Source organism: Mobula birostris, chromosome 21 (assembly GCF_030028105.1).
Source record: "Mobula birostris isolate sMobBir1 chromosome 21, sMobBir1.hap1, whole genome shotgun sequence".
Classification (NCBI taxonomy): domain Eukaryota; kingdom Metazoa; phylum Chordata; class Chondrichthyes; order Myliobatiformes; family Myliobatidae; genus Mobula; species Mobula birostris.
Window position 1 is genome coordinate 12,440,934 of NC_092390.1, and position 25,444 is coordinate 12,466,377.

General features: G+C 47.5%; 1 protein-coding gene across 3 annotated transcripts in view; it reads left to right on the plus strand.

Moving 5' to 3' along the window:
• dnmbp (dynamin binding protein) overlaps positions 1-25,444 on the plus strand; it is a 135,628-nt gene that overhangs the window by 96,463 nt on the left and 13,721 nt on the right. For 2 of the 3 annotated variants that reach the window (XM_072238958.1, XM_072238957.1), the window contains exons 5-12: positions 5,100-5,311; positions 7,119-7,218; positions 13,466-13,613; positions 15,198-15,215; positions 18,974-19,173; positions 19,532-19,662; positions 20,482-20,586; positions 21,984-22,112. In XM_072238958.1, the coding sequence (XP_072095059.1) occupies positions 5,100-5,311; positions 7,119-7,218; positions 13,466-13,613; positions 15,198-15,215; positions 18,974-19,173; positions 19,532-19,662; positions 20,482-20,586; positions 21,984-22,112 (1,043 nt within the window). The remainder of the gene's footprint in view (positions 1-5,099; positions 5,312-7,118; positions 7,219-13,465; positions 13,614-15,197; positions 15,216-18,973; positions 19,174-19,531; positions 19,663-20,481; positions 20,587-21,983; positions 22,113-25,444) is intronic. The other variant, XM_072238959.1, reaches the window with a different exon arrangement.

A 25,444-nucleotide genomic window follows, 5' to 3' on the forward strand; every position in this document is an offset into this window, starting at 1 on the left:
TGATGTACGTGTGACAAACAAAACTAATCTTTAGCGACGTGTAACACACAAAGTGCCGGAGGAAATTAGCAGCTATGGAGAGGATTATCCTTCGAGCCAAAACCCTATCAGGACACTTTAAATTGTTCTTGACTGCTGACGGTCTGAATTTGCTCTCGCTCTCTGTTTTTGAGAGTCATTAAACCACTCTGTACATTTTTACACTCGCCCTGATTCATATGTAACAGGCAGCAGGAGATTGATTATTAATTCAGGGGCAGTCCAGGACAATTTGACGGGCTTGGTAACGACGCATTAACAGCCCATGGAGGGGTTTAACTGGAGAGAAGCCGTTCCTGCTAGCAAAGCGATAGCGGCCCGCAAAGCACACGTTTGAAATAATCTGCAAACAGCTTCTGGGGGCATTTAACAGAAAATAATCAAGTCCTGCTCTGGGGACACGTAGTTGGTTGTAGTTTTCAAAAGGGAATTGGATAAATATTTGGAATTTAAGAAACAAATTGGACTTTGCGATTGTTTGGATTTCTCTACAAACTTATTGCAAACTCTGCGTCTAAATCTCCCCCATCCCTCCCTCCCTTCCCCCCCCTCCCCCCTCCCTTCCCCCCCTCCCTTCCCCCCCTCCCTTCCCCCCCCTCCCTTCCCCCCTCCCTTCCCCCCTCCCTTCCCCCCCTCCCTTCCCCCCCTCCCTTCCCCCCCTCCCTTCCCCCCCCCTCCCCTCCCTTCCTCCCCCCTCCCCTCCCTTCCTCCCCCCTCCCCCTCCCTTCCTCCCCCCTCCCCCCTCCCCCTCCCTTCCTCCCCCCTCCCCCCTCCCTTCCTCCCCCCTCCCTTCCTCCCCCCTCCCCCCTCCCCCCTCCCCCTCCCTCCTCCCCCCTCCCCCTTCCTCCCCCCTCCCCCTTCCTCCCCCCTCCCCCTTCCTCCCCCTCCCCCTTCCTCCCCCTCCCCCTTCCTCCCCCCTCCCCCCTCCCTTCCTCTCTCCCCTCATCCCCCCCACTCTCTTTTGTCCCCTTCTCAATTACAATGCTTACAATACTTTTGGACAGGAACATTGGAAGTGTGTCTGATTTGGGCAGATGGGATGAGCAGAGATGGATACCACATTTGACACAGACTAGCCAGGCCAGAAATGCCCATTCCTGTGCTGGCCGTGTCTGTGACTCCCAAAACAATCTTTGCTTTTCCCGTATGAGGAGAAAGTGGATCTTCCACAGCTGAGAACATCAGTAGAAATGATTGAAGGGAGAGATAGATAGAGCATGGGGCCTGCAGGGAAGCTTTATAAGGATGATAGTGAAGAAACAAGAGTTTCCACAGATGGGTTGAATTCTCTTTCGGGAGGTCAGCTGAGAGGTGATCTAACAAAGGCCTTAAGAGTTTCGAAAAGAGAGACAAAGCTGGGCCAGACCATACAACTGCTATTGTATTAAACCATGAGATAAAACAGTGGAATTAAACCATTCAGCCCATCGAGCGATCAACATTCTATCATGGTTGATTTATCAAAAATCTTAGACTTTGTAATTTTTCAATGATTATATTGTATTTCTCTGTTCTACTGTAAGTAAATGAATCTCGAGGTTGTATATGGTAATATATACATGCTTTGATGATAACATTTACTTAGAACTTTGATTTATTTTTCCATTCAACCACATTTTCTGCCTTCTCCTCAAACCTTTGATGCCCTTACTAAAGAAGAACCTTGCCAAACTTTCTCTGTAACACTCTATTCCTCATTTTGTTACCGTTTTTCCATGGTACCACCTCAGAGTACTCAATGTTTTTGAAGCAATGGCACACAAAACTAAGTTTTTCACTTTAACGCAGAATATGAACCCCTCCCCCACCCCCGCTTTTTCCCCCTCTGCCATTTCTGAACGGTCCATGACTGCTTCCACGCTGTTCTGCTTTCAAACTATTTATTTGTTTATTTTAACCTGTAGTAATTATTGATGCCTTGCACTATGTTGCTGCCAAAAAACAAGTTTCTCGACATAGAGTATGTCAGTGATGGTAAACCTGGTTCTGATACTCAAAAAGTCATAGCACAGAAATGGACAGTACAGAAACAGGCCTTTCGGCTCAACCAGTCCATGCTCAACTATTATTCTGTCTAATCCCATTAACCTGCACCTGGACCCTCCCCTCCATTTACCTATCCAAATTCCAAATTTCAGATTTCTCTGAACTGTTGAAATCAAACCCACATCCATCACTTCTGTTGGCAGTTTGTTCTGCACTCTCGCCACACTCCGAGTAAAGAAATCTCCCCTCGTGTTCTCCTTAAACATCTCACCTTTTACCCTTAACCCATGACCTGTAGTTCCTGAGGTTGAAAGGAATGCGCCACCTTGCAAGCGGCCCACCCATCCCGTCAGGCGCCTCCTGTTCCCCGTCGGAGATCTCCGCGTGGGCCGCGTCTGCTGCCTCAGGACCCAGGGAGTCTCTCTGAAGAAGGTGCTCTTCACACCCGCACTGTGTGGAAGAGGGAGCAGCTTCTGGTACAACTGGTTAGGTCGGTCACCTCCAGTCTCTGCAGGAGCTGGGAGGGATAGACAAAAACCTTGGCATGCTTCTCTTAGAACACTCCCCTGCTTCATAGATAGAAAAACAATCGTGCAACAATAGCTTGCTTATGCAACGACAACCATGTGCATTTATTTAGCATTGCAAAAGAGACAACCTAAAGTATACAAATGATTCTGGACACTAGGCCCGAGGCCTGTGATATACAGGCATTTCTGTTGAGCATAAGACGCGTGTAGGAGTAGAATTGGGCAATTCGAGCTGCTCTGCCATTTGATCAAGGCTAATTTATTTTTTCTCTGAACTCCACTCTCCTGCCGACTCCCCATAATGGGGCAGCACGGTAGCATAGTTGTTGGCGCAATGCTTTACAGTACCAGCGATCTGGGTTCAATTCCCGCCACTACCTGTAAGCAGTTTGTACGTTCTCCATGTGATCGCATAGGTTTCCTCCGAGTGCTCTGGTTTCTTCCCACAGTCCAAAGACGTACCGGTTGGTAGGTTACTTGGTCAATGTAAGTTGTCCTGTGATTAGGCTGGGGTTAAATCGGGGGATTGCTGGGCGGTGTGGCTCAGAGGGCCTACTCCACGTTGTATCCCAATAAATAAATGAAATAATATTTGATGCCTTTAATAATCAAGAACCAACCACAACCAATCACCCCAGGACAGAGTGATTGGCTGTGGTGTTCACCTAAGCAAGAAGGCTCAAGTCACCCAGGCGAGGAAAGCCACACAGTCAGTCAGAAAGACATGTGCAGACACCACACAGTGTCAGAGGTCAGGATTTCAGGACTGAAGCCAGGTCCCTGAGACAGTAGCCTGACCAGCCACACCCAGTGCACTTGAAGATCCTGCAGGAAGGGTGGGGACGGGTGGGGACGGGCACAATGAGACATCATTGCACCTTGTGTGAGAGTTGTGTGTGAACAGCCCCTGAATGCATTTAAGGATAGGAAAGTTCAAAGCAAATTTAGTATTAGAATATGTATATGTCACCATGCGTACACTGTATGTGTGTATCTACTACAAAATCAAATACTGACAAATAGCCAATGTGCAAATGGAAACTGTGCAAATACAAATATATATATATATATATATATATATATAATATTTATAGGCATCCGTTAGTCTCGTGAGACCATGGATTTACGCCTTGGAAGGTTTCCAGGGCGCAGGCCTGGGCAAGGTTGTATGGAAGACCGGCAGTTACCCATGCTACAAGTCTCCCCTCTCCATGCCACTGATGTTGTCCAAGGGAAGGGCATTAGGACCCATACAGCTTGGCACCGGTGTCATCGCAGAGCAATGTGTGGTTAAGTGCCTTGCTCAAGGACACAACACACTGCCTCAGCCAAGGCTCGAACTAGCGACCTTCAGATCACTAGACGAACACCTTAACCACTGTATATAATACAGTAAATAAATAGTACTGAGAACCTGAGTTGCAGGGACCTTGAAAGAGAGCCCAGCTCGTAGGTTGTGGAATCAGCCCAGTGCTGAGGAGAGTGAAGTTATCCACATGGTTCAAGAGCCTGTTGTTTGAGGGGTAATAACTGCTCCTGAACCTGGTGGTGTGGGACCTAAGGCTCCTGTACCCCTTGCCAGATGGCAGCTGCAAGACGAGAGCATAGCCTGGATGTTAGGGGGTCCTTGATGATGGATGTTTCCGGGACTTGAGGTCCTTGGTAATGGGTTCACTAGGTTTAGATTTTATTCCCTGGAGTGTAGTATAAGGAGGAGAGATTTGACTGAGGTATCCAAAATTATGAGGGTTGTAGATAGGGTAACTACAAGCAAGCTTTTTTCTTCTCAGGTTGGGTGAGACTAGAGCAGAGGTGACAGGTTAAGGGTGATAGGTGAAATATTTAAGGGAAACCAGAGGGGGATTTTCTTCGCAGGTGGAATGAACTGTCAGAAGGTTTGATTTCACCATTTAAGAGGAGTTTGGATAAATACACAGATGGGGAGGGTATGGAGGGCAAGGCTCGATGCAACGAGGCAGAATAACATTTGGGCATGGACTAGTTAGGGCAAAGGGCCTGTTTTTGTGCTGAGGTGCCCTATGACTCCCTCCCCTAGAGCACCTTTACCAGGGAGACTGCAGTTGTTCAGGAACGAAAGCGTAGCTCCACCGTCTCCAGGGCAGTTGTAGATGGGCAATAAACGGTGGCCTTGCAATAAACAAAGAAATGGAAAAAAAGAAGAAAGATGAGCTCTTTTTGTCACATAAACATCGAAACATACAGTGAAATGTGTCATTTGCATCAGCAGTCTGAGGTTGTGCTGGGCAGTCAGCGTGTTATCATGCTTTTGAGACAAACATGTAACCCTAACCTGTAGGTATTTGGAATGTGAGAGGAAACAGGAGCACCAGGAGGAAACCCATGCAGTTACAGGGAGAATGTATAAACTCCTTACGGGAAGTGGCGGGCGTTGAATCCCCCTCCGTGGCGCTGTAAGGCGTTACGCAATGCTATCGTGCCGCTGGTGACTGCCAGTCGCATTCTTTATGAGCGTGGGCGGAGCGATGTTTATTGACTTGGAGTTAACCCTTTGTATCTCCGCAGACATGACGCTGCTGTCTGTTGACCACGCCTCCCTCAGGCCACGGCGGGCCTCGGCGGCAGTGGAGAGACCCGAGCAGAAGATGATGGAGAAGAGGGCGAAGGTGATCGAGGAGCTACTGCAGACCGAGGCCGACTACATTAAGGACCTGGAGATGTGTGTGGAGAACGTGCTCGTCCCACTGCAAGCCAAGCAGGCGAGGGGTGTTTCCCAGGTGGGTAGACTTGATGTCCTGGAGGGTGAGGGGTGGAAATGTTGTGATGGAAATGAGACAGATTCTTTGGGTCTCAAAGGCAAGGATTCTGGACACACAGTTTTAACAATAAGGATGGGGAGAGTGAGAAACGTTTCAGCTCACATCCTCCTGCTTAAACTCACCCGAGGGTGCTGCTTGGCCAGTGACCTGGCTGTTGCGTTGCCTTGAGTAAGTGCCACTCCAACAGAACCTGTGAAGCTTGGCACCAGTCAGGGCCCGGTAGCCTGCTTGATTGGCAGTCCGTTCACCAATCCAATCCTGCAGTCCCCTCTCCACGCTCCTGCATCGTAGCTGCAGAACTTGGTACACACACTCACTTAGGCCACCCGCATGGCTCCTGGCAGACTCGCCAGACCCACCGCGTGGTAGTGTGAGATTTCGCATAATATTTTACAACGACAGCTTTAGATCGGGGTGCAAATCCTGCCACTGTCTGCAAGGAGTTTGCACGTTCTCCCCTTGACCACCAGAGTTTCCACTGGGTGCTTTGTTTTCCTCCCACGTTCCAAAGATGTACAGGTTAGGGTTAGTAATTCGTGGACGTGCTACACTGGTGCCGGAAGTATGGCATTACTCACAGGCTGACCCCTAGCACATCCTCGGACCGTGTTGGTCATACGACGTAGGAACAGAATGAGGCCATTCAGCCCATCGAGTCTGCTCCACCATTCCGTCACGGCTGATCCCGGATCCCACTCAACCCCATACACCTGCCGCCTTGCTATATCCTTCAATGCCCTGATCGATCAGGAAGCGATCAAATTCCGCCTTACATGTACCTACAGACTTAGCCTCCACCGCAGACTGTGACAGAGCGTTCCACAGACTCACTACTCTCTGGCTGAAAAAACAAAATTCCTCCTTACCTCTTTTCTAAGAGGTCGCCCCTCAATGTTGAGGCTGTGCCCTCTGGTTCTGGTTGTTGATGTGAATGGCGTATTCCACTGTATGTTTCATTGTACAAATGGTAATTAAAAGCTAACCTTTATCAAAGTGATACGGGTGGAAAGCACATGGGAACCTGCACTTCTCTTTGCAAATTCTCCACTAAGTCGTACACCAGACCTACTCTCAAACACAAGGTTCTGCAGATGCTAGTAATCTTAACGTAACACACACAAAATGCTGGAAGAACTCAGCAGGTCAGGCAGCGTCTATGGAGAGGAATAAACTTTCAACACTTTGGGCCAAGACCCTTCATCAGCACTGGAAATGAAAGGGGGCAGAGGCCAGAAACCTGTCCAGTGCTGATGAAGGGTCTCAGCCTGAAACGTCGACTGATAATTGCCCTCTGTAGATGCTGACTGACTTGCTGTGTCCTGCCGGTTTTGTGAGTGTTATACACAGCGACTCCCTTGTTGTGGTAGCCTTGCTATTGTCCATAACGCAGAGCAGTGTTCCGCCCCCAGTACTGCCCCTCCTATGGCTCCCTCGTTCCCGCTCCTCCCAGGAAGTTTTCATCCTCAGCTATTCTTGAGGATCCCTGCAGACACTGGAATATGGAGCAACACACCAGCCATTGGATGAATTCAACAGCCGAACGGCATCTGTTGGGTGGGGGGAAGGAATCGTTGACATTTCGAGTCAAAACACTTGAACTGAAATGTGGACAATTCCTTCCTTCCCGCAGATGCTGCTCGACCCTCTGAAATCCTCCAGTAGATTGTTTGTACCACCTGAAGATTCCCTCCCCCCCCCCACCCCATCTGTGAGAGCCAGTGGACCCTGACCCTCAGTTAATAGCCCTCACCCTCTCTTCCCTCAGCTGCAGCAAGTAGATTGCGAAGCTCTCTTCGGGAACATCCAGACCGTCATCGAGGTCTCCAAGCGACTGCTCGAGGAGCTGGAGGAAACGGACACCATAGGTATGGTATATCACTCCCCACTGGGGCAAAAGGGAGAGGGGAAGGCTAGAGACAAGTGAATCAACTCCCAACGTTCAGAGCAAGTCGGAGCAGGAGGAAGATATGCAGCCCTTCAAATGTACTCGTTCAGCGAATTAATTGCTGATTTCCACTGGCCTTCTGTTCCCAGTGGCTCAGAGTGAATCAAAGTCTGCTTCATTATCAGTGTCTTTCTTTGTGAAATTTGTTGTTTTGCAGCAGCAGTGCAGTGCAATACATAAAACTTACCATAAATTACAATAAGGTATATAAAAATGCAAAAAAGGAGGAAATACAGTGAGGTGGCGTTCATGGGCCGTTTAGAAATCTGATGGCAGAGGGGAAGAAACTGTTCCTAAAATGTTGAGCATGGGTCTTCAGGCTCCCATAGCTCTTCCCTGACGGTAGCAATGAGAAGAGGACATGTCCTGGGTGGTGAGAGCCCCTTTATGGTGGATGCTGCCTTCTTGAGCATCGCCTTTGGAAGACGTGCTGGGGAGGCTAGTGCCCGTGATGCAGTTGGTGACCCCTCCATACCAGACGGTGACGCAGCCAGATAGAATGCTCTCCATGGTATATCTGTAGAAATTTGCTAGAGTCTTTGGTAACCTACCAAGTCATCTCAAACTCGCTGTGCCCAGGATAGATCTCCAGAGATGCTGACACCCAGAAAATTGAAGCCGCTCCCTCTTTCCACTGCTGATTCTTCAATGAGGACTTGTGTGTGTTCTCCCAAATTCCCTGATTTGATAAAATTGACTTATGAAGTAATTCTCAGTAGTTGGATGAAGTGAAAAACATTGTTTTGCATGCCATCCAGACAGATCATTCCATACGTTAGTACGTTATTGCAGTACGAAATGAAAACGATAACAGAATGCAGATGCAGTGTTAGAGCTACAGACAAGAGTGACAATAAGGTGCATGGACCACGTTGATATCAGGAGTTCATCTTTATCCTGTACAAGGCTTTCCACAGCAGTGGAAATAGAAGCTTTCATGGTTGGGTTGAGTTGTTCTCTGATCTTGGCAATTTAGTTGCAAACGTTTCGTCACCATGTGAGGAAACATTGTAAGTGCGCTGTCGACTGAGGTGTGTCCTTCTTCTTCTTCTTGTTTTACGGCGGTTGGCACCCAGCTTTGAATGCTTGGCTTATATATATACTTACCAATCAGCCGATTGGTTGTCATTTCAGAAACTCAGTTGTGATGTGGGAGGAAACTGGCCATGTGGCCAATCAGTGATGGGATTTCCTCTCCACATCACAACCATCAACCGCCTGAGCTGCACACCTCCTGAATTATTTGCAGAAGCTTTTATATTTTCTGCCCAGTGGGAGGGGGAGAAGAGAGCATGTCTGGGGGTGGTTGGGTGGAGTGTTTGATTATGTTGTCTGCTATCCCAGGCTGGGAGGAGGCGTAGATGGAGCTTATGAAGGGAAGGCTTCATGATAGGCTGAGCTGTGTTCTCAATTGTCTACAGTTGTGTGCGGTGTTGGGCAGAGCATTATTGTTCCAAGTGCACCTGTAAAAATTGGTTCGGGTCATCAGGGCTGAATTCCTTAGCCTTTTGAGGGCTAGGGGCACTAGTGTGAAAAACAAGAGAAAATCTGCAGATGTTGGATAACCAAGGCAAAACACAACAAAATGCTGGAGGAACTCAGCAGGTCAGGCAGCATCTATGGAAATAAATAAACAGCTGACGTTTCGGGCGAGATCCTTTGGCTGTTTATCCGTTTCCGTAGACGCTGCCTGACCTGCTTGAGTTCCTCCAGCATTTTGTATGTCTCGATTATAACGTCCGTGTGGCTGGAGCAGGACAAAATGTCGGTGATATTTACATCTGGGAACTTGAAGCTCTCAACTACTTCTCCCTTGCCACCACTGATGCGGAGAGTGGTGTTCACTCCAGCTGCTGTTTTGATGCCACGTCACTCGCCTCTGCACCAGGGGTAACAGTTGTTCAACGCAAAATGCTGTATCTTCTAGCTCGGGGCCTTCTTCCTGTACTAACTCCCAATCCCTCGATTCCTTTCACAATTAACAATCGGTTGATCTGTGTTGTGATGGTATCAGAGTGCATGGTTCTCCTGGTGCACCATTTCAATGCTGCTTGTTACGTTCTTGCTTTGGGGACGGCACGGTGAGCATAATGCTATTACAGCAGTTCAGTTCCCGCTGCTGTAAGGAGTTTGTGCTGTTTGGTTTCCTAGTGACCGCGTGGGCTTCCTCTGGGAGCCCTGGTTTCCTCCCAAACACCAAAGGCTGGCAGGTTAGTCGGTTGATTTATCACTTGGGCAGTGCAAAGTCATTGGCCTGTTTCCTTAACAAATAGCAGCAGCCACCACAGGACATTTGTCCCCTTCCAATATTATTGTGGATGATATCCTGTCTCAGTGCCTCTTTCCTGTACAAGCCTCATATCCCTCAGTTTCCTTCGTCTGCCTGTGGAAGAGCAGCCTCCACAGGAGCCTGTAGGAGTCCTGCTTAAGGATCTCGGCCTGAAATGTCGACTGACTCTTTTCCACAGATGCTGCCTGGTCTGCTGAGTTCCTCCAGCATTTTGTGTGTGTCGCTTGGAGCTTGTAGGGGGCAGGTTGTGGTGGTGGTTGTTGGAATCTATAGGGCAGCATTTGTAAATTCTTTAATGATCTTATCTGGTGATCATCCCCCCCCCCAGATTTGTGTGTCAGTTTTCCATCCTGACCTGCACCTTGGAATCGGTTTGTTATTGTCACAAGTTACAGTGGAAAAACTTGTGTGTTGTTCATACAGATCAGATCCTCATTGAGGGAGTGTAAGATAAAGTAATAACAATGCACGATAAAGTGTAAAAGTTACAGAGAAGGTGCAGTGCAGGTAAATGATAAAGTGCAAGATGGTAATGAGGTAGATTGTGAGGTCAAGAGTCCATCTTATCATACAAGAGGTCTGTTCAAGAATCTGATAACAGTTGGGCATAAGCTGCCCTTCAGACTGGTGGTACATGCTTACAGCTTTTGTTTCTTCTGTCTGCTGGGAGGGAAGAGAAGAGAGAGTGTCTAGGGTGGATGGGGGCTTTGATTATGTTAGCTTCTTTACCAAGGTAGCAACAAGTGTGGACAGAGTGCATGAGGGGAGGCTAGATTCCATGGTGTACATCAGAACATACAGCATGTCAATGTACAGAGAATGGGGCTGAGAGGGAAAATGGGTTAGCCATGGCCTAATTCTGCTCCGCTGTCTTATGGTCTTATAAAACCCGTTTTTTGTGTCAATGACACAGTCCAAGGATATTCTGGGGACAGCCACAAGTGTTACCGTGCTTCCAGCACCAACATAGCATGCCCGCAACTTACCAACGCTAATCCTGTACGAGTGTCGGAGGAAACCAAACCGGAGCACCTGGAGGAAACCCACGCAGTCACGGGGAGAACATGCAAACTCCGCGCAGACAGTAGCGGAATTGAACCAGGTTTGCTGGTGCTGTGGAGGGAGGGTGTTTGTACTTTGGGTGGGGAATATCCAGGATGGAGGCAGGCAGCCAACGATGATGGTGGGAAGGTTAATTTAAGGCTGGCACAGTGGTGTGGCAGGGAGAACTGCCATCTCACAGCTCCAGTGACACGGGTTCAAGCCCGACCTTGGGTGACTTCTGGGATGTCTTCATGCAGAGCTTTCTAAACTCTGGATTATTTCAAAAGCAGAAAACAATCCCAAATAGGACAGGAAATGCTGGAAGTGCTCACAAGGTTGGCCACTATCTATGCCTTCTTAATGCTAAAGTCAAGCTTGCATGCGTCATATGCACAAGTAAGTACATGTTTGCAAAGGTGTATGGTGAAACTTACTTGCAGCAGCATTACAGATATGTAGCATCAGATAAAGAGCATTCTCAAGAAAAAAGAACAGAAAGAAAACAATTAGAATGAAAAAAGTCCGTGTCAGTGCAAAGTGGTCATAGTGTTGTTAAACTGTAGTGATCAGGGTTGCGCTGGTTGGTTCAAGAACGGAATTGTTGAAGGGAAGTATCTGTTCCTGAATGTGGTGGTGTGTGACTTCAGGCTTCCGTACCTCCTGCCCGATGGTAGCTGCAAGAAGATGGCATGACCCGGATTGACTTGGTGTGGTAGCTGCAAGAAGATGGCATGACCCGGATTGACTTGGTGTGGTAACTGCAAGAAGATGGCATGACCCAGACTGGGTTGGTGGAGTAGCTGTAAGAAGATGGCATGGCCCAGATTGGGTTTGTGTGGTAGCTGCAAGAAGATGGCATGACCCAGACTGGGTTGGTGGAGTAGCTGTAAGAAGATGGTATGGCCCAGATTGGGTTTGTGTGGTAGCTGCAAGAAGATGGCATGACCCAGACTGGGTTGGTGGAGTAGCTGTAAGAAGATGGCACGGCTTGGACTGGGTTGGTGTGCTACAGTCTTAAGAAAAGGTTTGTGAACCCTTTGCAATTACCTGGTTTTCTGCATTATTGCTCATAAAAATGTGGTCTGATCTTCATCTAAGTCACAATAATAGACAAACACAATCTGCCTAAACTAATGACACACAAATAATTGTACTTTTTCTTGGCAATACTGAGTACACCATTTAAATAATTACAGTCTAGGCTCAAAAAAAGTATGTGAACCTCTGAGGTAATGCCTTCTACAAAAACTATTTGGAGTCAGTTGTTCCAATCAATGAGATGAGATTAGAAACGTGGGTTGTAGAGGTGCCCTGCCCTATAGAAAAGACGCACCGAGTCAGGTTACTGACAGAGCCGGCTCTTCTCAAGGAATATCTGTCTTGATCAAAGCAACTTTCAGAGGACCTTAGAAGAATTGTAGAGACGCATGAAGCCAGAAAAGGCTACCAAAGCATCTCTAAAGATCTGAATGTTCATCAGTCCGGAGTAAGAGGAATTGTCTCCAAACAGAGGAAGCTCAGTGAGCATCCTGCGAAGATCACACCAAGAGCACAACCTGCAATGCTGAAGGAGGTGTAAAAGAACCCAAGGGTAACAGTAAAAGACCTGCAGGATCTCTGGAACTTGCAAAAGTCTCTGTTCATGTGTCCACTATAAGAAAAGCACTGCAAAAGACCACCTGGATGTTCCACAATGCTCCTTGGACAATGTTCTGTGGACAGATGAGACAAAGGTTGACCATCTTGGCTGAAATGCACACCACTATGTTTGGAGGAGAAGGGGCACTGCACACCAACACCAAAACCTCATCCCAACTGTGAAGCATAGTGGAAGGAGCATCATGGTTTGGGGCTGCTTTGCTGCCTCAGGGTCTGGACAGCTTGTAATCATTGAGGGAACAATTAATTCAAAACTGTATCAAGATATTTTACAGGAGAATGTCAGGGTAACGGTTTGTTAACTGAAGTTTCAGAGAAGTTGGATGATGCAACAAGACAATGATCCAAAACACAACAGTAAATCAACAATAGAATGGCTTAAAAAGAAGAAAATTCGTGTTTTGGAATGGCCAAGTCAGGGTCCAGACTGTAACCTAATTGAGCTTCTATGGCATGACTTGAAGGGGGCTGTTCATGCAAGGTATTCCAGAAATATTGATGAACTGAAGCAGCTTTGAATGGAGGCATGGTCTGAAATTCTGCTCCCCGTTGTGCAAGTCTGATCAGCAGCTACAGGAAATGTTTGGTGGAGGTTGTTGCTGCGAAAGGAGGTTCTACCAGTTATTACATACAAGGGTTCACATATGTTTTTCAGCCTGGACTGTGAATGATTAAGCATACAAGAGTTCACATATGTTTTTCAGCCTGGACTGTGAATGTGTTCAATAAAGATATGAAAAGTACAATTCTCCGTGTGTTATTAGTTTGGGCAGATTGTGTTTGTCTATTATTGTAACTTGGATGAAGATCAGACCAGATTTTATGATTGATTAATGCAGAAAACCATGTAATTTTTCTTGCAACTGTGGCTGCAAGAAGATGGCCCCACCTGGATTTGGTTGGGGTTGTAGGGGACCAGAGTTAAAGTAGGTAGGTGATATTGACTCTCAGATCAGTTATGATCCGATGACGATAGTACAGGTTTGAGGAACTGAATAGACGGTCTTCATAATTCAATTCACTATTTCCCACAATCACAGCCTGGAATTCCTCACCCCTCCCTGCCCTTTCACATTAGTGCCTCTACTTGTGCTCAGCTGTAGGATAAAAGAGAAAAAAGAGCGAATTGTTCAATCGGATGTAATATCCCTTTGTCTTTCCTTCCCATGTCCAGGTCAGGTCTTCCTGTCCTACAGAAATGAGCTGCAGGACATGTACAATATTTACTGTCAAAACCACGAAGAAGCCATCGCCCTCTTGGAGATGTACGAGAAGGACAAGGAGATTCAGGGGCACATCAACACCTGTCTGGATCACCTCCGGTAAGACATGAAACACGCAGTGAGATTTGAGTGATGCGGTTGTGTAGTGGTTAGCATATTGCTACCACAGCGCAGGTGACACTGGTTCAATTCTGCTGCCATCTGCGAGGAGTACTTCCCAGGGCTGTGAGGTTTCCTCCCACATTCCAAAGATGTACCGGGTCGGGTCAGTCAGTTGTGAGCACGCTATGTTGGCGCCAGAAGCACGGTGACACGTCCTCAGACTGTGCTGGTTGTTGAGACAAACGACACATTTCACTGTACGTGTGAGAAAGAAAACAAATCTTTCTAGGGCAGTCCACGAGTTGAGGATAGTTTAGTAAACTTGGGGAGGCTGTGGATGGTTTGGGATAATGGACAATGTGCGGGTAATGGGCAATATGTGACTGGGCTATCGGGAGATTGTCACCAGAGACTGTGGGAAGTGACGCTGTGTGGAAAGTGAACAGTCTGAGTATTGTGTGCTGTGTGGGCAGTGGTCATTAATGGCACTGGGATAATGCACTCTCTGTGGCTGATAGACACGCTGTGTGAGGAATGTAACATGTAGAATGGATGCTGCGTGGGCAATGGACAGTAAGAGGAATGGGAATAGGAAATAGTACAGGGAGTGGGAATGGGGAATGTGTGGGAAATAGTGCAGGGAGTGAATGTTGTGGCTATCGAATGGACTATGATTAACAGCCACAACAGGATAATGGGTTCTCTGTGATAGCGGAATGAATATTGAAACAGGTTCTTTGTGGATGGGCTGTGGTAAGGGGTTCTCTATCAAGGGGGAACAGGCTCGGTGGATGGTAAACACAAAATAATCTGCAGATGCTGTGATCAAAGCAACACTTTCAGTACGCTGGATGAACTCAGCAGGTCAGGCACCATCAGTCAGAAACAATGAATCGACGTTTCGGGCCGGAACCCTTCGTCAGGACTGAAGAATGAAAGATGGGGAAGGATTTGAAGAATGCTTGTAGCTTCAGTTGAAAGACCAGTAATTTGAAAGACAAAGGGGTGGGGGAGGGGAAGCATTGATGTCATAGCCCTGAAAACAATGGGTGGTAGAAGAAGGAGGCGGAACCATGAGGGAGCTGGGGGAGGGGGTAGAGCGAAATAGGGATAGAGGAAGGGAGGGGGAGGTATATGAGGTGTTGCTCCTCCAACCTGAATTTAGCCTCATCATGGATGGACTGTGGTAAGGGGCTCTCTATTAAAGGGGAACAGGCTCTGTGTGGATGGGCTATGGTAATGGGCTCTCTATTAAGGGGAAACAGGCTCGGTGGATGGACTGTGGTAAGGGGCTCTCTATTAAGGGGAAACAGGCTCGGTGGATGCACTGTGGTAAGGGGCTCTCTATTAAGGGGAAACAGGCTTGGTGGATGGACTGTGGTAAGGGGCTCTCTAAGGGGGAACAGGTTCTGTGTGGATGGACTGTGGTAAGGGGCTCTCTATTAAGGGGGAACAGACTGGGTGCCAGGTCTCTGGGCTCATGTCTGTGGTGCTGTTGGGGTTACACGGTGTGTGGTTTCTCTGCTGTCCTCTCAGTAACTGCCTTTTCTTCCTCTCCGCACGAACCTGCTCACCCTACAGAGCAATTTATCGTCAGTGGTAAGTCAGACCCTACAACCTGTCACCTCTTCATCACCTGCTTTTGCCACCCCTCCCCAGCAGTCTTTCTGTGCTTTGGTTATGTCTGGCCAGATGGGGCTGGGCAGAGGGGAAGGAACCGGTGCGGGTGAGGTACCGGGGAGAGATGGTATGAGAGGGAGGGAGAAAGCAAGCCAGGCGTCGATGGCATTACAAAGACTGTCAGCCGACTGAAAGTTCAGGGTCGTTCGTTTCAGCAGTGTGCAGAAGAGTAAAGTGTACATGGTAGTTGCGTTCCTGGCTATCGCCCAGAGCCCTGCGCTGCAGGAACAAATTGTGAAGAGGGTAGGAGAATGGAGTTGAGAGGGATAGTACATCGGCCAACGTGGAATGGCAGAGCCCAATGGGAGGGAGAGAAGGAGAACTCAACGGGGTGAAAGACCCAATTCTGCTCCTTTGTCCTATGGTCTTGGGGAACAAGTTCACAAGCTGATCATATCTATTTAGTTAACCGAATTTAGGTTCCCCGTGATTGCTCCTCCTGCATCAGGGTTACGTGCAGCAATGTAACTGAGGTGCCACCGTATTCTTCTGCTCTGAGGGCTAAGGACGGGTGCTGGGAGGGAAGGAGGGAGATGGAAGGAAGGGGGAGGGAGATGGAAGGAGCCAGACAGGAAGAAGGAGGTAGAGGGAGAGTTGCTGGGGGGGTGGAAGGTCGAGGAAGGGCGGCAAAGTAACAATGTTTTACAGTGCCAGCAATCTGGGTTTGATTCCTGCCGCTGCACATAAGGAGTTTGCACTTTCACCCCATAACCACATGGACTTCCTCGGGTGCTCCCATTTTCCCCCACATTACAAAGGCGTTCGTTGACGGGTAGTAAGCTGTGGGCATGCTACCTTGGCAGCAGGAGCACAGCGAGACTTGTAAGGCGTCCCCAGCCCATCCTCGGACTGTGTTAGGCATTGAAGCAGTGCAACACATTTCACTGTATGTTTCGGTGTATGTGTGACAAATAAAGCTAATCTTTAACGATTGAAACAAGAGCACAGAGAGAAGAAGAAGAAGGCTCGGGGATAAGGAGGAGGAGGAACAGAAAGTGGTGGGGGGGACACAGGAGAGGGGCAGAGATGGAATGAAGCAGGGAACAACAGAGAGAGTGTGTTCCTGCTGTAGGTTCAAGCTCCAGCCTACACGGCACCACTCCCTCTGCAGTTCACAACATGTTCCCAGGACTCGGTGCCAACTTCTGGTCCCCTTTAACACCCAAGGTGTGTGTAACATAATGTTGTGCCAAATTCCCTCTGCCTCACCGTTTCCAGCGTGTCTCCCATCCTAACAAAGCTCGCACTAAGCTCGTTAGCCTGCTTCTGCCTTGACCCACCCCCTGTGTACGCTCAGTTCCGCCCTGCACTGTTGATCAACTAATAATATTGAAACCATGTGATCCAGTCTATGAGTTATTCTATGTATCTGATTGGTTCTTCACGCGAGGGTGGGAGAGGGGTCAGAACCGGGAAATCAAACTGTCAGGGTTGGCAAGGCATAGATACAGAGTAAAGCTCCCTCTACACTGTCCCATCACACACTCCCAGGGCAGGGACAGCACGGGTTAGATACGGAGTGAATCTCCCTCTACACCGTCCCGTCACACACTCCCAGGGCAGGGACAGCATGGGTTAGATACAGAGTGAAGCTCCCTCTACACTGTCCCATCACACACTCCCAGGGCAGGGACAGCATGGGTTAGATACAGAGTGAAGCGCCCTCTACACTGTCCCGTCACACTCTCCCAGGGCAGGGACAGCACGGGTTAGATACAGAGTGAATCTCCCTCTACACTGTCCCATCACACACTCCCAGGACAGGGACAGCACGGGTTAGATACAGAGAATCCCAGCCCAGTCACAGGTTGAGCTGGACGAGAAGGGAATCCTGTTTGGCTGAGACGAGATGATGGACAGCTGTTCCATTCACTCCTTGAACATTCGCAGCCCGGAGGAGTGCTGATTCTCAGAGCCTCTCTAGTCTGACCCGCCCACTCCAGCCTTATCTTTTGTGACAATGTAATCCAAAGCGACCTGGAAACTATGTCACAGGCAGTTTAATCAGCTCAGTGGGATGCTTAATAGATTAACCCTACCGAGGAAGTTGGGTGAGGAGTTTGATGGGAGATTGTACACCATGAATACCTGCTTTGTATCTTCACTGAATTACTGAAGATTGCACACTCAAAGGAGACCCCTCCCCCCCCACCCCAACCCTTATATCTGTGATAGGACTCTCTGCTCACTATGGACCTCCTTCCCCTTCTCTCTTCCTTGCCTGCAGTCAGTCACACAAGCATGGAAACAGGCCTTTCAGATCAATTGGTCCATGCCAACCAAGATTCCCACCTGAGCTCATCTGCTTTGCCTGTGTTGGCTCAGCTTGCCTATCCATGTGCCTGAGTGCCTTTACAATGCTGTTAATGTAATGCCTGAACTTCTTCCTCTGGCAGCTCATTCCATATACGGAATCACCCTCTGGATATAAAAAATTGCCTGCCAGGTTCCTATTAAGTGTTTTCCCTCTCACCTATGCCCTCTGGTTTTCGATTCCCCCACCCTGGAGGGGGAGGACTTGAGTGCATTCACCCTATCTACGCCCCTCGTGATTTTATACACCTCTGTGCGATCAGCCCTCCTTCCCAAACACTCTATAAAAGCAGCTTCCCACCCTGCTCAACCTCTCTCCATAAGTCAGTCCCTCAAGTCCTGGCAACGGCCTCCTGCAAGTTCCTGCAAAATCTTTTATCCCTTTGGTGAACGATCTGATTCCCTTTTGAAAATTACTGTTGAGTCAGCGACTACTTCTGCCGTTGGTGTGGTCCAAGGAAGTCAGCTGACTGTGAAAAGAAATTCTCCCCATGTACTAGTAATACACATTTGATTTCCAGCATCTGCAAATTTTCTCTTGTTTGTGATTTATTTTTGTCATTACTTTCAATTTATTTCCTCTGCTTACTGCTCTTCTTTCTATCAGAAACAATTTCTCATAATCTCTTTTATAAAAAATATCTCCTAAAATCTCTCCAAAACAAAAGAGGAAAGAGTCAGTTCCTCAGTGTACACTACTGCACCAGGGTGGCGTAGCGGGTGGGGCAGCTCTGGGCATCACAGTCCGACACTCATTTCCAGCATCCCTCCTGTAAGCAAGTTTATACATTCCTTCCTGTGACTGCTTTGGTTTTCTCCGGGTGCTCTGGTTTGATCCCACAGGTCAAAGACAGACTGGTTAGAAGGTTTAATTGGTCATTGTAAGTTGCCCTGTGATTAGATGAAGATTAAACCGAGGCCGCTGGATGGCGTGACTCGAGAGGCTGGAAGGGCCCGTTCCACACTCTATATCTCCAAACAAAATAAAAACAAGTGAATCACCAACACCCTGCATTTCTGGCTCATATCACATTAAGTCTCTATTAGTCATGCCAATGTTTATTGAATGATGATACAGCAGTGCATGTTACAATAATCAAAGCTTCATAATCTATTTGTAGTTTCAAATTAAAATATGATTATTGTTACTTACAAAACACTCAAGCCCCTGAAGGGTCCACTGTTCTCAGAAATCCCCCACTGTCTCCATGGATACCGTGTGCGCCTCACTTTTAAGTGTCTTCTGCACTTCGACGTACTTCACAGAGTGCTGAGTCCGAAGTGAGGTCCTGTCAATCCAACTCAAGGTGGATGATTTTGTTTTAAAATGGATGGTAATATGCATATTTTCCTTGCAAACCCAGGGGGAAAACTAACTACATCAACCTGGGCTCGTTCCTCATTAAGCCTGTTCAGCGGGTGATGAGGTACCCGCTGTTACTGTCAGAGCTGCTGAACACCACCCCAGAGGGGCACCATGACAAGAGGCCACTGGAAGAGGCAGTGCTCGCAGTGAAAGAACTCAATGTAAACATTAATGAGTACAAACGGCGAAAGGACCTGGGTAAGTGTGGCTCTGTCCTGTCCTCTTCTCACCTAGAATCATAGGGTCACCTCACCCATGCCAACCACAATACCCATCCACACCGATCACATTAAAACCTTAACCCCACGACTATCCAAGTCCCTGCCCATGTACCTATTAAACATTATATCTCCCTCTACCACATTCTCCAGCAACTCCTTCCATTTCCCCACCTCCCCACACTTCCGTGAACTTTGACCAGTCTTTTTGTCACCTGTCCCTGATGCTCATTTGGGTTACGTGTGTGCTGATGACACTTCAAGCCAATGTCGAGAGACGCTTTTCGTAACTGAGTTGCAAACTGTAGTTGATTTCGGTCTCCTGTGTCCCTGTGCAGTTCTGAAGTATCGTAAGGGTGATGAGGACTCTCTGATGGACAAGATCTCCAAATTAAGCATGCACTCCATTATAAAGAAGTCAAACCGAGTGAGCAGCCACCTCAAGCACCTCACCGGCTTGGCTCCTCAGGTAGGAGGACGAAGGAGTCATGGGGAGGGGAATTATGCGGCCTGGACCTCTGACCCTCGGACTTGTATCTGTGTGGTGACCATCGGAGGTCTGTGATGCACCTTCTTGCAATGGAAACTCCACAAGAGATTTAGGTGTTTCCTGGCCTTCTGGTGATTTCTGAAAGAGAAAAAAAATCAAACCGATTAGGGCTTACTTGCTAAGACACTGCATGAGGCTGTTCGGCCCATCACCAGTTGCAAGTAATTAGAACATATTACAACACCGCACAGTACAGTACAGATCAAGTTCAACTTCATTGTCATTCAACTGTGTATAATATATATTGCCGAACAAAACAACGTTCCTCCGGTCCAATGTACTCAACACAGTACACATCTCACACACACACACACACACCACATAAAGTAATATTACCACAAATAAATTAACAAATAATGAAATGTATTCCAGAAGATTGACATTTATCATAAAGTGCATTTATGACACAAATTAAAAAGTAAACGGTATAATGGTACTGGCACTTCATAAGTGATGAGACCTGGCAGGGAATTCAGTAGTTTTATGGCCTGGGGGAAGAAGCTGTTTCTCATCCTCGCAGTTGCAGACCTAATAATGCGATATGCCCTGCCTGATGGTAGGAGATGAAAGGGGTTGTGAGGTGGATGGGGTGGTGGTGGGGGGAAAGCACTATAGATATGCAAGTGTCTTTAATGAACTGTATTGCAGGGGATCTCCTGCCTGTACAGATTTTATACCCTCCCTGCTTGGAAAAGGTTGCAGTCTCCTCAGGCCAACAATCTCTCTCTACTCTTTCAGATCAGAGATGAGGAGTTTGAGGAGGTAGAGCGGAGGTTCCGGGAGCAAGAGCGGCTGATTAAGAACTTCATCCGGGACCTGTCGCTTTACCTGCAGCAGCTACGGGTGAGTCAGTGGTGGGCAAAGAGACTGGGTCCCAGTGACCTGCCCGGTACATCTCAGGCTGATTGGACAGACCAGGACCAACTGGGGAAGGAGTTCAAGGGATGACCCAGGATTGACTGGTCCAGTGACGGACCAGAACCGACTCGGGAAGAAGTTCAAGGGATGGGCTGGGTGTGACTGGGAAAGGAATTCAAGGGACAGACTGGAACTGACCAGGGAAGGACTTAATGGAATAGTTGGATGCATCAGCAAGGGAGATGAGGCTGAGTACAGGGCTACAGTAGGAAACTTTGTCACATGGTGTGAGCAGAATTATCTGCAGCTTAATGTGAAAAAGACTAAGGAGCTGGTGGTAGACCTGAGGAGAACTAAGGTACTGGTGACCACGGTTTCCATCCAGGGGGTCAGTGTGGACATGATGGAGGATTACAGATACCTGGGGATACGAATTGACAATAAACTGGACTGGTCAAAGAACACTGAGGCTGTCTACAAGAAGGGTCAGAACCGTCTCTATTTCCTGAGGAGACTGAGGTCCTTTAACATCTGCCGGACGATGCTGAGGATGTTCTACGAGTCTGTGGTGGCCAGTGGGATCATGTTTGGTGTTGTGTGCTGGGGCAGCAGGCTGAGGGTAGCAGATACCAACAGAATCAACAAACTCATTCGTAAGGCCAGTGATGTTGTGGGGATAGAACTGGACCCTCTGACGGTGGTGGCTGAAAAGAGGGTGCTGTCCAAGTTGCATGCCATCTTGGACAATGTCTCCCATCCACTACATAAAGCACTGGCTGGGCACAGAGGTACATTCAGCCAGAGACTCATTCCACCAAGATGCAGCACAGAGCGTCATAGGAAGTCATTCCTGCCTGTGGCCATCAAACTTTACAACTCCTCCCTTGGAGGGTCAGACACCCTGAGCCAATAGGCTGGTCCTGGACTTAGATCCTGGCATAATTTACATATTACTATTTAATTATTTATGGTTTTATTACTATTTAATTATTTATGGTGCAACTGTAACGAAAACCAATTTCCCTGGGAATCAATAAAGTATGACTATGACTATGGGATGTGAACTGACTGGGGAAGGAGTTTGACAGATGGACTAGGACCGAATGGGGAAGAAATCAGAGGGATGGATAGAAATTGAAAAAGACATTGAGGGGTTTAGCAGTGGTGCCTCCATAGTCAAACAGCATTAACTTCACATGGCTTTTGAGACTGTGGAGTCAGCTCGAGGTTGGGTTAGGCCAGGCCAGCGCAGCGAGCCTGGGGGCATTGTCCTGGAAACCAGTCTGCAGCATGGAGTGAGTGTTGGGAGCAGTCACTGGGCCCTTCATCCGGGTGACGGGAATGGGGTTCCTCGTAGAGGCTGACAGTTCATCCTATTGCAGGACTCGGCGTCAGTGAAGGTTCTGGCTGCAATGAGTATTCTGGACATGTACGGGGAGAAGAACCACACCAACTTGGACCAGTACCAGCGGGCTCATCGCCTGATCAGTGACACCCTCTTCAATGACTTCGTAAGTGGCTGGGATAGTTTCTGATTAACACCACAATATTGCTCATTAACCGAATCACAAGAAGAAGAGAAGTTATTTTTTATTGGGTTTGTGATACACACTGGGACTGGCTGGGGAAGGGATTTGTGCAAATATACTGTTGGGAAGGGGTTTTGTGGGACTAACTGGGGAAGGGATCTGTGTGACACATGGGCTGATGGGGAAGGGGTTTGTGGGACTAACTGGGGAAGGGATCTGTGTGACACATGGGCTGATGGGGAAGGGGTTTGTGCGACACACTGGGACTAGGGAAGGAATCTGTGACACATGGGCTGATGGGGAAGGGGTTTGTGGGACACACTAGGACTAACTGGGGAAGGGATCTGTGTGACACGGGCTGATGGGGAAGGGGTTTATGGGACTAACTGGGGAAGGGATCTGTGTGACACGGGCTGATGGGGAAGGGGTTTATGGGACTAACTGGGGAAGGGATCTGTGTGACACGTGGGCTGATGGGGAAGGGGTTTATGGGACTAACTGGGGAAGGGATCTGTGTGACACGTGGGCTGATGGGGAAGGGGTTTGTGGGACACACTGGGACTAGGGAAGGAATCTGTGACACATGGGCTGATGGGGAAGGGGTTTATGGGACTAACTGGGGAAGGAATCTGTGTGACACATGGGCTGATGGGGAAGGAGTTTGTGGGACACACCAGTGGTGGAGTGATCGAAACTGGGATGGACAAAGTTATAAAAGTCTCAGAGGCTGGAGAAAGAGAATCAAAATAAGGATGGGAAGTTTTCTTCCTTCTGTTGTTTTTTGAGCTGTTTTCTGGCAGGGCGAAGAATGGGAGGCGACCTCAGTGAAAGATAAATTTTTTGGGAGTGAGTATAATGTGGGTGTTTCCCTTGGCTAAGAGCCAGTCGTCACAGTCTGGGGTAAGCTCAGTTAGGAATGAAATCCAGGGAAATTCCCATACTTAGAAGAATTGGAATCTTCAGAGTTCTCTGTCCAGGAGTTTAGTCATTGAGATCAGAGATGGATAGGTCCAGGGATGGGATAGGAAAGGAGGAATGCTGAGGTCAAAGTCAAACTAGAGTTTATTGTTATTTACACTAGCACACGTACACGCAGGTGCAATGAAAAGCCTACCAGTAGCAGCATCACAGGGACAGAGCATCAAATAAGCGATATTCACTGGAAAAGGCATGAATTAAACATAAATTAGAACATAGGGCCGTGCAGTACAGGCCCTTTGGCCCACAATGTTATGCTGACCTATATACTCCACAACCTATCGAACCCCTTCCCTCTTCCAGAGACTACAACCCTCCATTTTTCTTATAGCCATGTGCCAATCGAGGAGTCACTTGAATGTCCCTAATGTATCAGCCTCTACCACCACCCCTGGCTGTGCACACCATATGGTGGGTATATTTATTTATTGGGACGCAGCACGCAATCAGCCCTTCGAGCCACGCTGCCTAACAATCCCCTGTTTTAACCCCAGCCTAATCGTGGGATAATTTACAATGGCCAATTGGCCTGCCAACGGGTACATCTTTGGACTGTAGGAGGGACCCAGAGCACCCGGAGGAAACCTTTGCGGTCAGAGGGAGAAAGTACGAACTCCTTACAGACAGCGGATATGGTGACATACAGTGCCTATAAAAAGTATTCAACCCCTTGGAAGTTTCATGTTTTATTGTTTCACAACATTGAATCGCAGTGGTTTTAATTTGGCTTTTTTGACTCTGATCAATAGAAAAAGGCTCTTTCATACTAAAGTGGAAACACATCTCTACAAAGTGATCTAAATTAATTACAAATATAAAACATAAAATAATTAATTGCATAAGTATTCACCCCCTTCAAGTCAGTATTTAGTAGATGCACCTTTGGCAGCAATTACAGCCTTGAGTCTGTGTGGATAGGTCTCTATCAGCTTTGCACACCTGGACTCTGCAATTTTTCACCATTCTTCTTCACAAAACTGCTCAAGCTCTGTCAGATTGCATGCAGATTGTGAGTGAACAGCCCTTTTCAAGTCCAGCCGCAAATTCTCAATGGATTGAGATCTAGACTCTGACTTGGCCACTCCAAAACTTTGTTTTTAAGCCATTCCTGTGTAGCTTAGGCTTTATGCTTGAGGTCGTAGTCTTGCTGGAAAGCAAATCTCCCAAGTCGCAGTTCTCTTGCGGACCACATCAGGTTTTCCTCCAGGATTTTCTTGTATTTTGCTGCATTCATTTTACTCTCTACCTTCTCAAGCCTTCCAGGGTCTGCTGCAGTGAAGCATCCCCACAGCATGATGCAGCCACCACCATGTTTCACAGGAGAGCATGATGTGTTTTTGATGATGTGCGGTGTTTGTCTTACGCCAAACATAGCGTTTTGCCACTCTCCCATAAAGCTGCAATTGGTGAAGCACCCAGGCAACAGTTGTTGTATTCACAGTCTCCCCCATCTCAGCCCCTGAAGCTTGTAACTCCTCCAGAGTTGTTATAGGTCTCTTAGTGGCCTCTCTCGCTAGTCCCCTTCTTGCACGTTCACTCAGTTTCTGAGGATGGCCTGCTCTAGGCAGATTTACAGCAGTGCCATATTCTTTCCATTTCTTGATGATTGACTTAACTGTACTCCAAGGGATATTCAATGACTTGGAATTTTTCTTGTATCCATCTCTTGAATTGTGCTTTGCAATAAACTTTTTGCAGAGTTGCTTGGAGTGTTCTTTTATCTTCATGGTGTAGTTTTTACCAGGATACTGACTCACCAGCAGTTGGACCTTCCAGATACAGGTGTATTTTTACTACAATCAATTGAAACACCTTGACTGCACACAGGTCTCCAAAAACAGATCTCCATTTAACTCATTACATATCTTCCAAAACCAAATGGTGACACCAGTGGTGTTTTGGTGTGTAATATTAAAGGGGGGGGGGGTGATTACTTTTGCAGTCAGTAATTTTGTGTTTTATATTTGTGATCAATTTAGATCACTTTGTAGAGAAATCTTTTCACTTTGACATGAAAGAGTCTTTTTTTCTGTTGATCAGTGTTTTAAAAAAAGCCAAATTAAATCCACTGATTCAATGTTGTGAAACAATAAAACATGAGAAATTCCGGGGGGGGGGGGGAATACTTTTTATAGGCATTGTATATGTGCTTTGATATTAACTTAAATTTAAACCTTTGAATTACTGTCTGTATAAAAAAGCTACCACTGACGTTGCTAAACTTTCTTCCATCACCGTAAATGGATGTTTAAGATTATTTATAACTTTTACATGAAAGAACGCAAATAGAAAACAGTCCATTTCTTTGTGCAAGGTGGTCAAAGTGGTTCAGAGTG